The sequence below is a fragment of the Thamnophis sirtalis genome, unplaced genomic scaffold (genome assembly GCF_051295495.1).
Source record: "Thamnophis sirtalis isolate CommonGarterSnake01/CBP01778 unplaced genomic scaffold, rThaSir2_p1.2 scaffold_7, whole genome shotgun sequence".
Taxonomy (NCBI): Eukaryota; Metazoa; Chordata; class Lepidosauria; order Squamata; family Natricidae; genus Thamnophis; species Thamnophis sirtalis.
Genome location: NW_028261387.1, coordinates 90,573,859 through 90,587,348, shown reverse-complemented (window position 1 = coordinate 90,587,348; position 13,490 = coordinate 90,573,859). Strand labels below are relative to the sequence as shown.

The 13,490-nt window shown below is 42.5% G+C and overlaps 1 protein-coding gene across 1 annotated transcript in view; it reads right to left on the bottom strand.

The window, feature by feature from the left end:
* COL20A1 (collagen type XX alpha 1 chain) overlaps nt 1-13,490 on the bottom strand; it is a 204,453-nt gene that overhangs the window by 69,239 nt on the left and 121,724 nt on the right. Inside the window, exons 24-26 of the mRNA XM_087720870.1 lie at nt 10,708-10,850; nt 9,633-9,742; nt 5,848-6,006 (exon numbers count right to left, since the gene is read on the bottom strand). Of these exons, the coding sequence (XP_087576996.1) occupies nt 5,848-6,006; nt 9,633-9,742; nt 10,708-10,850 (412 nt within the window). The remainder of the gene's footprint in view (nt 1-5,847; nt 6,007-9,632; nt 9,743-10,707; nt 10,851-13,490) is intronic.

The window sequence follows — 13,490 nt, the reverse complement described above, 5'->3', positions numbered from 1 at the left end:
CGATTCAACTTGTTCAGTCGAGTCGATGCTTCCCAATTGAAATGTTTTAGATATTCAAATCAATTAGGCCTCATTTTCTAAATGAATTGAATCAAATCAAACTTAAATAAGCCTAGCGGTCTTTAAAAAAAGACCCTCTTTTGCTGAGATGGCCAAATGGTTTTCTTTGATTAGAGAAAACTATGGTCTATAGTTTTGATGACTAGACAAGGTAGATTACAGAAGGAAGAGAGACATGACGTAACTTTAGAGAGAGATGCAAATTTATAAGTGTATTTATAATTGCTGTAAAGAACATTGGAACCCATTTCTTTGCGTCTTTTTTGTTACTTTTCTATATTTTTTAAAAAAAATCTTGCACCTTCAGTTTACTCTTTAGAAAGCTTTTTTTTATTCTTTATATTAGTGTGGTTTCATTTTCATCTTCTTTTTAAATACTTTTAATATTTTTTTCTAAAAAAAAAGATCTTTCAGTGGATTTGCTGTGGTAATATTGAGGATCATCAGAGCCAAATAAAGTCCATGCAAGCTAGCAAAGCACCATGTTGTTGTTGTTGTTTTGCCAAACATGTTTTGTGACTGACCACTTCTACCCATGGCAGCCAGTTCATAAAAATACTGATACTATGTTGTTATATGTCTTATAATACAAAATTTCAAATCTGCCTGCCAACCCCAAATTTCTGGATTTCTGCATGGATCAAATGTACAACATCATTTCTACTACTACTACTACTACTACTACTTCTTCTTCTTCTTCTTCTTCTTCTTCTTCTTCTTCTTCTTCTTCTTCTTCTTCTTCTTCTTCTTCTTCTTCTTCTTCTTCTTCTTCTACTACTACTACTACTACTACTACTACTACTACTACTATACTACTACTACTACTACTACTACTTCTCCTCCTCCTCCTCCGTCTTCTCCTCCTTCTAGAATAACAGAGTTGGAAGGGACCTTGGAGGTCTTCTAGTCCAACCCCCTGCTTAGGCAGGAAACCCTACACCACTACAGACAACATCTTCTTTAAAAGTTCCAGTGTTGGAGCATTCACAACTTCTGGTGGCAAGTTGTTCCATTGATTAATTGTTCTCACTGTCAGGAAATTTCTCCTTAGTTCTAAGTTGCTTCTCTCCTTGATTAGTTTCCACCCATTGCTTCTTGTCCTATCCTCAGGTGTTTTGGAGGATAGCTTGACTCCCCCCCCTCCTCCTCCTCCCCCTACCTCCTCCTCCTCCTCCTCCTCCTCCTCCTCCTCCTTCATCATCCTCTTCTCCTCCTCCTCCTCCACCCTCCTCCTCCTCCTCCTCTGTTGACTTGGGTCACTTTTATTTCAAACAATGATAATTGTCATCTTCCTAATGTCTTGGAGAACAATTCTGTCCCATTCTATCTTTTCAAATGCCTGAAATTTGGAGAAGATAGTCTGATTGAAGATGCTCCTGAGGAGCAGACGGGGAGAGTTTGGGCAACCAAGAGCTTTCCCAGAGAGAAGTTATATTAAGAGACTGCCCAGTTCTCAAGTTGGACAGGGAAGAGAGGGAAGAGCTTCAGAATCTCTCAGAATATGTCTAGTGGGTTGGAAGATTATAGCTTTAGCTTGGCAAGATTCTGTCCCTTAGGTGTACGCTAATAAAGGATTGAACCGGATTGGATCTTGCTGTCTCTTCCCTGGGCTTGTGCCTGACAGATGTTTGTCTGCCTGTCACATTAATTTCCTTTTTTTTAAAAAAAAATCCACTTTTAAGAAGTGCTTGCTTTTCCCCTCTTTCATGTAGAATCTCCTCAGGATGGCCCATTATTCTTTTAGGTTTCTCCTCCCTCAAGACGATATTATCAGTGTCATCATTTACTATGTATGCACGAGACAGTTCGGTTTCATCTTGATGAAGAGTTCTATGCCACGGGAGCCGTGAAATGCTTTGTCAACGCACAGCAGAGACATGATTTGTCTCAACAAGAGGTTGCATATCATTCTGCCTGCCTCGACAGCCCCTCACAATTATAGATGCGCATTATCTCGCCGTTCTGAGAATGGAATAATCTTGCGTTCCTGGCACATTCTTTGACTTCCAGAGAAAATGGTGAGTTTTCCCAATGTTTTCCCCTTATTATTTGGGAAGACGGGCTGGATCCAAGCCGGTGGCTACAATGTCCCAGCAACCTCCATGGAACAAGTCAAGAAAACCTAGATGTACAGTCTCTTTGTAGGTGTTTTGGCAACAAATGATCAGATCACCAAATGATAAAAGATGTGGAGACTCTGGAAAGAGTGCAGAGAAGAGCAACAAAGGTGATGAGGGGACTGGAGGCTAAAACAAATGAAGAACGGTTGCAGGAACTGGGTATGTCCAGTTTAATGAAAAGAAGGACTAGGGGAGACATGATAGCAGTCTTCCAATATCTCAGGGGCTGCCACAAAGAAGAGGAAGTCAAACTATTTTCCAAGGCACCTGAGGGTAGAACAAGAAGCAATGGGTGGAAACTAATGTAGGAGAGAAGCAATTTAGAATTAAGGAGAAATGCCCTGACAGTGAGAACAATTAATCAGTGGAACAATCCAGAACTTGTGAATGCTCCAACACTGGAAGATGTTGGATAACCATTTGTCTGAAGTGGTGTAGGGTTTCCTGCTTAGGCAAGGAGTTGGACTAGAAGACCTCCAAGGTCCCTTCCAACTCAGCAGTCTTCCAATATCTGAGGGGTTGCCACAAGCTCTTTTCCAAAGCACCTGAAGGCAGGACAAGAAGCAATGGATGGAAACTAATCAAGGAGAGAAGCAACTTAGAAAAATTTCCTGACAGTTAGAATAATTAATCAGTGGAACAACTTGCCTCCAGAAGTTGTGAATGCTCCAACACTGGAAGTTTTTAAGAAGAGATTGGATAACCATTTGTATGAAGTGGTAGAGGGTTTCCTGCCTAAGCAGGGTGGTTGGACTGGAAGACCTCCAAGGTCCGTTCCAACTCTGTTATTCTATTCTATTCTATTCTATTCTATCCTATCCTATCCTATCCTATCCTATCCTATCCTATCCTATCCTATCCTACCCTATTCCATTCCATTCCATTCCATTAAAGAACATTGCTTCCATTTCCTCTGTGTCTGAAACTACACAGAGTTTTTCCCTGATTCTCTTCTGAGGCATACGAAAATCACAGATGGGCTGTGATCACCCAGAGGTAGCCTGACAATGTCTTATTTACGGTGATGGGAACTGCAGTGAGCACATCTGTCTCAGAAGGGCTGCTTAGGACAAAAAGTAGCATCATCCAGGGAGCAATTTTTGGACTGGAGGCTCAAACATACGAAGAACGGTTGCAGGAACTGGGCATGGCTAGTGTAGTGAAGAGAAGGACCAGGGGGAGACATCAGAGCAGGAGGAGGAGTTGCCCAATATCAAGGGGATCAACGTATTCTCCAAAGGACCTGAAGTCAGGAGAGGAACCAACGGATGGAAAGTCAACTTGGAGAGAAGCAACTTGGAACTAACCTCCAGCACAATTAACCACAGGAAGACCTTGCCTTCAGAAGTTGTGTGTCCTCCATCACTGGAGGTTTTTAAGAAAAAGACTGGACAGTCGTTTGTCTCAAATGGCATAAGGTCTCCTACTTGAGTAGAATAGAAGAGAATGGAACAGAATATAACAGTGATGGCGAACCTATTTGACACTGAGGGCCCAAACCGGAATGCACGTGAATGCACTTCTGTGCGCGCGGGAGGACCAGAAACCTGAAGACCAGCCGGTGCATTTATGCCTATTTTCTCATCTGTTTTTTGGCTATTTTCAGGCTTTTTTTCGGGCTGTTTTTCTGCTGTTTTCAGGCCAAAAAGAAACCCCAGAAAATGGCCCACAAAACAACCGAAAAACTAGCCTGAAATGGCCTGAAAAACAGCATGGGTTTTTGGCTGTTTTTCAGGCCGTTTTCCAGCGCTCCGGTGCCAGCAAAGACCAGCTTGCCGGTGCGGATATGCACGCAGGGAATTAGAAGAGCAGCTGGCGATGCCACTTGTGCCCCCAGAGAGGGCTCTGCGTGCCACCTCTGGCACATGTGCCATAGGTTCGCCGTCACTGGAATATAACAACAGAGTTGGAAGGGACCTTGGAGGTCTTCTAGTCCAACCCCCTGCTTAAGCAGGAAACCCTATACCGTTTCAGGCAAATATCTTCTTAAAAACTTCCAGTGTTGGAGCATTCACAACTTCTGGAGGCAACTCGTTCCACTGAATAATTGTTCTAACTCTCAGGAAATGTCTTCTTAGTTCTAAGTTGCTTCTCTCCAGAGGGTTAGACTAGAAGACCTCCAGGGTCCCTTCCACCTTTGTTATTCTATTTTTTTCTGAACTCCTAAAGAAACAAGCAACTGCTTCCCTATCTTGTCTCCGAATCGAGCCCGTTGGAAAGAAAAGGAAGTAGCAGAAACGATGTTTCATTTCTCATGTCTCGATCAGGGGGAGTACTGCTTGCAGCTCAAAATGACATTTGCGAAAGATACATCTAGTTAGCGAAAGAAAAACGACGGCCAATAATGAGACATCCTGTCTATCCGAGAACTGTGGATGTTGGAAAAGGCAGACTGCGGGAAAAGCAGTGGGAGGCGAGGGAGGTCTGCGCTGAGTATTGGAATCCCCCCCCCCCTACATTTTTACAATGCATTAATTATGGGATCTGCGCTGCAAAAGGGGTGAGGGGAAGGATGTTCCCAAAGAGAATGAATGGAAACAGAGGTGATTGGAGACAAAACCGTACGATGAATGATTTTGGTAGCTGTGAATGTTCAGTCAGAAAATGAAAGAAAATGACTAGGGGCCACACCGGTGGTGGGATTCAAATAATTTAACAACCGGTTCTCTGCCCTAATGACCAGCTGGGTAGGCATGGACCAGTGGTCATGTGACAGTGGTCTGCTTTGCTGCTGCTTCGGCTGCCTTTGGAGAAGAGGTAGATGCCCTCTTCTTTGTGGCCGCCCCTGAGATATTGGAGGACTGCTATCATGTCATCCCCTAGTCCAGGCTGTCAGTCTTCCCATATTTGAAGGGCTGCCACTGAAAAGAAGGGGTCAACCTATTGCCCGAAGCCCCTGAAGGCAGGACAAGAAGCAATGAATGGAAACTAATCCAGGAGAGAAGCTAGAACTAAGGAGAAATTTCCCGACCGTTAGAACAATTAATCAGTGGGACAACTTGCCTCCAGAAGTTATGAAAGCTCCAACACTAGAGGTTTTTAAGAAAGGAATGGACAACCCTTTGTCTGAAATGGTAGGGTTTCCTGCCTGAGTGGGGGGGTTGGACTAGAAGACCTCCAAGGTCCCTTCCAACCCTGTTATTCTGTTAATCCTACCTTAGGTATGAAGCCATTTGAGAGACATTGGGCCCATCCTTCCCTTTCATCCCAGAAGACAATGCCAAACTGCTTCTCAAAATGCTGCCAAAAAAATAATAAATTGCACAGGCTCCTCCATGTTGTCACCTGGAGCTAAAACAGTTTAACACTTTTGGATTTGCACATTCTTCTGAATTACATAGTTAATATATGGAAATTGTCAGCTGGACAATAGAAATGGATTCTCCATGCTTTTTATCGCCGCCAAGAGATTAGTTCTTCCATATTTGAAAGGCTATTTTAGGACCATTACCATTAACCCATTTTCTGCAAACCAGAATTGCTAGCTAATAAAATGAAGTGGATTTGCACTGTGCCCCCTTGCAGGGACTTTATTTTTAGATAATAGATTTGTTTTGCTTGGAGCAGTTTCTCTCTCTTTTATAGCACCTTTGCCATTCCTTGAGGTTGCTTACTTTGGGGGATCAGAGAAAGGCTGCGGATCAAGCTGGAGGATCAAGAAGCTTACCATGGCTGATCCACTCCGTGGTCCTCGTGTTCTTGTCAGCTTCCCCAGGGTGATAAAGCCGGCTGTCGAATGGATCTCCGATTTCCCAAGAGTCTTTTCTCCTATCCTCTTGCAGTCAACGTAGAGCCTGACCCAGCCGTGGCTCACCGATACATGGACCTGCCCAACAGATAGAAACAGTTGAGTCTTGTTCTTGATTGCAGCACAATTTGCAACACTCTTTGATTGCAGAGTTTGCAACGCAACGCAACACAATTTGGAAACCTCTGAGCCTCCCTGAATTACATCCCCGGCATTCTAGAAAGAGTTGCAGCCTTACAAGAGTTGTAGCATCCTGAGCTTAGATCCTAGGTACAAAGTTGAATTTCTAATGCAGGGGTGCCAAACTCAAGGCGTGAAGGCTGGATTGTTGTTGGGGGCAATATGCTGACTCTGTAAACCGCTTAGAGAGGGCTGAAAGCCCTATGAAGCGGTATATAAGTCTAACTGCTATTGCTATTGCTATTAAATCTGGCCCACAGGGCTGCCTGAAAACTGCAAAGGACCAGCCCGCAGTGCCTCTGCCAATGAAAACTAAGTTTGCCAGCAGCCCTCCCGAGCTCTGTTGTCACTGGCAGTGGGTTGCAGGAGGCCGTCGCAGCTGAAAACGGAGCTCAGGAGCCTGTTTTTGCTGGCAGAGTGCTTGGGCCACCACAGCAGATGTGGGTTCCTACTGGGTCGGACCAGTTTCGCTGAGTAGGCAGTAACACGGCAGGCCATGCCTCCAAATCGGTTCTATCGGCGGCACCTTACTACTGCATATGCGCGTATAGTGCAAATCAAGAGCGGGTGAGATCAAAGCGCGTCCCTGAGTGAACTGGATAGAAGTCGGAACCCACCCCTGCACCACAGGCGCCCCCGACAGGAGTGACGTTGAGCTGGCCATGCCCACCCTGGCCACACCCACCCCGGTCCCCCAAGGTCAAACACAACCCTGATGCGGCCCTCAATGAAATCGGGTTTGACACCCCTGTTCTAATGAGTGAAGTCCCTCCCCCACCTTATGATTCTATCAAGATACAGGTAGTCATTGATTTACAAGAGTTTGTTTAGTGACTGTTCAAAGTTACAACTGAAAAAAGTGACTTACAACCGTTTTTCATACTTATGACCATTGCAGCATCCCGATGGTCATAAGATCAAAATTCAGACTCTTGTAACTGATTTATATGAGGTCATGTAAACATATTTTGTTACCTTGTGATAAGGAAAGTCAATGGGGAAGCCGGATTCATTTTACAGCTGTGTGGCTGACTTAATAATTGCAATGACTCACTTAAGAACTGTGGCAACAAAGGTCTGTAAAATAGGGCAAAATTCACTTAACAAATGTCTCACTTAGCAACAGAAATTTTGGACTTAATTGTGGTCGTAAGATGAGGACTATCTGTACTCTGGCATCATTAAGCACACTGAATTTTTTTTTTTTAGTCTGTAAGCAATTTTTTGATATTTATCGCCTTGGGCCTTGGAATCTCTTATCTGATGCAAATTTTAATATGCATTTACTAAATACAAATAAATGCATAACAGCTTGCCTTGGGTAGATGGGAGCTGAATAAATATGATTCATAAATAAATTTAAACGATCTTATTGTATGCTCACATTTGGAATTTGCTTATTCCTGGGGTGGAGCTGATTCAGAAAGGTTTTTTTAAATAAAATAAATGTTTAGAGGAATGAGGAAAGAACTGTTTTCCTGCAATGGCTGAATTTCCAATGAAAACAACAAAACAGTAGGAATGAAATAGATCGTCTACCAAATATTCAGGAGCATTAAATAAAAGATGTGAGCTTGTTACTATCTTATTCTACAAGAAGTCCTTGAGTTATCACCACAATTGAGTCCATCATTTCTGTTGCTAAGCAAAACAGTTGTTAAGTGAGTTTTGCTCCATTTTTCAGCCTTTCATGCCACAGTTGTTAAGTGAATCTCTGCAGTTGTTCAGTCGGTAACATGGTTGTGAAGGGAATTTGGCTTCCCCATTGAGTTTGCGTGTCACAAGGCTGGAAAAGGGTTATTACATGAGCCAGAACACAGCGACCTTCATAAATACACACCAGTTTGCCAAGAGCCCAAATCTTGATTATATGTTAACGGGGATGGTGCAACTGTCGTAACTTTGAAAAACAGTCATAAGTCACTTTTTTTCAGTGCTGTTGTACCTTGGAATGGTCACTAAATGGATGGTTGTAAGTCAAGGATTATCTGTATTGTACTAAAAAAAAAGTTGGATGTCAATGTTTTTCTTTATTTTTTCTCCTATATGTTTTTTCTCTTCCCCTTTCCTCCTCCATTTTGACACTACTTTCATTTTATTTTATATCTTGATAAACTTAATAAAATTATTACAAAAAAAAGATGTGTGGTGAGTAACACCTGAGATTTGGGGGGGGGGGGAAACCACAACAATAATGAAAGAATGGAATGGAACAGAACAGAATAATAATATGGAGTGGAGTAGAACACAACAGAGCAGAGCAGAATATAACAGAACAGAACAGAACAGAACAGAACAGAACAGAATAGGAATAATGAATAGAATGGACCAGACCAGACCAGACCAGACCAGAGTAGAGTAGAGTAGATTAGAATAGAAAATATGGAATGGAATGGAATGGAATGGAATGGAATAGAATAGAATAGAATAGAATAGAATAGAATAGAATAGAATAGAATAGAATAGAATAGAATAGAATAGAAAATATGGAATGGAATAGAATACAATAGAAAATATGGAATGGAATAGAATAGAATAGAAAATATGGAATGGAATAGAATAGAAAATATGGAATGGAATAGAATAGAATAGAAAATATGGAATGGAATAGAATAGAAAATATGGAATGGAATAGGATAGGATAGGATAGGATAGAAAATATGGAATGGAATGGAATGAAATAGAATAGAATAGAATAGAAAATATGGAATGGAATAGAATAGAAAATATGGAATGGAATAGAATAGAATAGAATTAAGGAATATAATAGAAATAAGGAATGGAATGGGATAAAAATAAGGGATGGGATAGGGTGGGGTGGGGTGGGGTAGGGTAGGAATAAAATAGAATAGAATAGAACAGAACAGAACAGAACAGAACAGAATGTAGAAGTCTGCCCCAATCATGACAAAATTTAGATGCTTGGCAACTGACTCATATTTATGACTGTTGCAGCATCCTGGGGTTCCGTGATCAAGTTTTGCGACCTTCTGTCAAGCAAAGTCATTGGGGAAGCCATATTCATTTAACAACCGTGTTACTAACTTCATAACTGCAACAATTCACCTAACAACTGTGGCAAGAAAGGTGGTAAAATGGGGCAACATTCAGTTAACCACTGTCTTGCTTAGCAACAGAAATTTCGGCCTCAATTGCAGCTGTAAAGATCAAACTACCTTTGAGTTGTCCCACTAATTATATCAGTTAGCTTCTAATATTTCCAGACATGAGATTCTTTCTCTTTGTTAATTTTCTTTATCCTTCCACACATATTCTTGGATACTTGTGTGCATAAATTTATGTAGATTAGCACATAGAGGAAGGATGGAATTTAGTCCTTCATTATGATGCTGGCACACATCCCCAAATTTCAACATATGCGCATATAAACATGCAAGCAAATGTCCTAAGCAGATTTTTTTTTTTTTTTAAGAATCGTTATTTTGAAAAATCAAAGCAGGGAAGAGGCAAAAAGAATTTGGGGAATATATTGTACTTGTGAATTTATGTTTTTGGAGAAGGACCTTATGGAAGCTTCCGTAGAATATCTTCTTCACTTCCTGTTGATCAAAGGTGATCTCCTCTGTATCAGCTTCATGGTCACGATGGAAATACACCAAGGATTTCTTAAGAGCTAGGGGGAGGGTGGGGGAGAGAAGACAAATAAACTGGAAAGTTTTACAAAATTTTCTATAGCATCTGTTCTGACGTAGGCTTCCCCAGCAGCACGAAGCCGAGTCCTCCTCCCGACAAATCCTTTTTATTTAATTTACAGTGAATTCCTCTCCGGCAAAGTCTTTCCTCTCCCAGAGTCTTTCTAGATAGTTCACAATTACCAACCTCTATCAGGCTTGGAGAGTGGCCAGGTTGATATCTTTCAGATGCCGCAATACTTGGCAAGAATGCAGGAATGAACTAATTGTCTCCTGCAAATGCCCCTCCCCTTTCGCTCTTCTTTTATTCCCTATGGGAATAACCCACAACTTCTGAAGGCAAGCTGTTCCATTGATTAATTGTTCTTAATGTTAGGAAATTTCTCCTTAGTTCCGGATTGGTTCTTGCTTTGATAAGCTTCCATTCGTTGCTTCTTGTCCTGCCTTAAGGTGATATGGAGAATAGCTTGACTACTTATTGCAGGCAGCATGCAAAACCACACACCCCTCTGGTCCATGGGAAAATCTCTCTCTCCACGGAACCAGTCCCTGGCGCCCAAAGGTTTGGGGGCCACTGCTGTAATGCCTTGCATCAGGGTGGAGTCGGGGAGAATGAATGGAGCTGAGCGTTTACTGACCAATGCCCTTCCTGACGCCTATCTGTTGTTCACAGCAGACAATAACTCATTGTGCCCAGAGAGAGAAATATGTTGCCGCTACTTAGAATTGAACTCACAGCCTCCAGATTATGAAGCAAGAGCTCCACTTCCAGGCCACCACGCCGTTCCCAACGTTATAAGGAATTAAGGAGAACCAAACCAACTGCTATCATCAAATCAGGTACCATAATAACTTTGGAAAGGACATTTCCACAATTGTGAGGTCTTAAGGGCTTCATTTCAAGGAGCAACTGAATCCTCTCCCAGAAGGTTACATCTCTACTTACGATCAAGAATGATGCTGAGAAGTGGCTGGAAGTCCTCATCTGTTATCTGCCAGATAGAGAAGGCCTCTCGGGGACTTTCTGGTAGAAGGCGGAGTAGAAAAGTAATGGTGTATTCAGTTGGAAGTCCAAAAGGTAACACATCACTGGAGGGAAACAACATAGAGATCCTTCTATGAAATATCCTATCGTGAAGATTGTAAGGTCATCACAGAGCTATAAAAAAAATTGCCTTAAATCAACGTTTTATACATAAAGCCATTGAAGTGAAAATGATGTCATTTAGCCCAACCACCAGCTCAGTGCAAGATCCAGTAGAACAGATCCAGTAGAACAGGGGTATCAAACTCAAGGCCCAGGGGCCGGATCCAGGTCCCATCTCTGCCTCCAATGCAGAGCACTCATTTGAGCCTTCCACAGGCCCCAGGACTTGCCCATGTTCCTCCCCAACCTGCTCACTGTTTGAGTCTGCCACCAGCTCAGCTGGCCACTGGCATGTGGTCCGAACTCCTTCCCTAACGTGAAGTCTGAAGATCTTCAAAAGATAAGTATGTGATGTGGGATGGGCGTGAATAGGCCTGTGGGGTCCTAGCACGGCAGGAGAGCGGGGAGAGAGAGAAGAAGGGGGCACTGCAGTGTCCCTACAGTGGGTTGCATGTGTAAATGACCGCAGGTGTTTAGCAGGGGGTTGCAACTTTGAAGTGGGGTTGTAAGTAGCTTTTGATTAATCTTGTCATAAGTTTAAACAGCTGTTGAGTGACCTTCACATCTCAAGGGCTACCTGTACTGCCAAAAGAAACCAACAAAAATGTTGTCATCAGGAGTCAATCTTTTCTAAAGGAATCATGATCTTCTCTTGAGGTCATTGGATCCAACTAATGTAGGGGCGTGCATAAGCGCATCAGTGTGCCTAACGTCCCTGTCTTACTGTCCCAATTTATTATACCCATTTCCTGTGTTCTTATTCATGTTTATTCTTATTCCTGTTATCTTGTACATGAGTGACAAACTAAAATAAACAAATGAATAAATAAATGAATAAATGAATGACTGAATGAATGACTGAATGAATGAATGAATGAATGAATGAATGAATGAATGAATGAATGAATAAATAAATAAATAAATAAATAAATAAATAAATAAATAAATAAATAAATAAATAAATAATAGAACTTCTACTCAGGACAGAAATGTACAGCTAGTCCTTAACTTACAACAATTCATTTAGTGACTGTTTGAAGTTAAAACAATACTGAAAAAGTAACTTATGACCTGCTTTTCACACTTATAACCATTACAATATCCCCATGCTGATCAACATTCAAATGCTTAGCAGAGGGCGAGGCCAGGTAGTGGGCCGAATGGTGACCGCATGGTATATATAGGACTCTCAGAGGTGGGGCGATCGGCGAGCAGCGAGCGGCGGGCAGGTAGGCAGGTGGGGCAAGCATGGTGCGGATGGGTGGGGTGAGAGCGCGAGTGAGCGGCAACCAGGCGCATATGGGGAGCAAGCGGGGACAGGCCAGGGGACTGTACTGGTACGGGGGCATGGCCAGGCTGCCATTGCTACTGGTTCAGAAAGGTACAGCTGATTTTCACTACCTATTTGGTCAAATTGGACCGAACCAATAGGAACCCACCTCTATTAGCAACTGACTTGTATGACGGTTGCAATGTCCCGGGGTCAGGTCACCATCTTTTGCAATCTTCTGACAAGATCAGGGGTGGGTTCCTGCCAGTTCTAAGCTCTTCTATAGAAGAGGTTCCACAAATCTACCGTGCCGTTTAGAACCGGTTCCAGCTCCCTCCGCCCGCTCGTCTGCACCACGCTTGCCCTGCCTGCCGCTCACTGATTGGCTGGCTCACCAATCTCCCCACCCACCTAAGAGTCCTATCTAAACCTTAAAGTCTTAAAGCTGTCAAGTTTGAACATTCCTGTGGTTTTTTTTACTAAGGGGTTAGGGGTGCAAGAGCCTTGTAACTTGATAGCTTTACGACTTGCACACTTCAATGGCAGAGTTCCTGAGCCAACATGACTGGAGGAGGAATTCTGGGAGTTGAAGTCCACAATTCTTAAAGCTGTCAAGTTTGAACACCTCTGGGGGTTTTTTTCTAAAGGGTTAGGGGTCCAAGGGTCTTGTAACTTGCCAGCTTTAAGGGGGTTTTTTTCTAAAGGGTTAGGGGTCCAAGGGTCTTGTAACTTGCCAGCTTTAAGACTTGCGTGCTTCAAATGCCAGAGTTTCTGAGCCAACATTTTGGTTGCTAAGCAAGGGAGTGAGAGTTAAGTGAGTTTCACCACATTTTACAAGTTGGCCACCCCCCAGTCACATGACTGCCAAGCCACTCCCACTCAGTCACATGGCCAGCAAGCCACTCCCACAAGCAGGCCACACCTACAGAAGAGGTTCTAAAAAAAATTTGAAACCCACCACTGGACAAGATCCACTTAATAATCACTGAACAACTGCAGTGATTCACTTAACAACTGTGATGCAAGAAAGGTTGTAAAATAGGGCAAAACTCACTTAACAACTTTCTAGTTAGCAAAGGAAAATTTGGGCTCAATTGTGGCCATAAGTTGAGGACTATCTGTAATGCGGCTAAGGATAAGGGAGTCTCTGCTATCTAGAACTTTCTTAATGTAGTTTTTGCTAGCTTTTACTTAATATAAATTTATTGGTGTCAATAAACCGAAAAGTAGGATATAATCCGAGGTTCACCTCAAATGCTACTCGACTAAGGAAGAAATGCAATAAATATCTTCTTTGATGTCTTATTTTAAT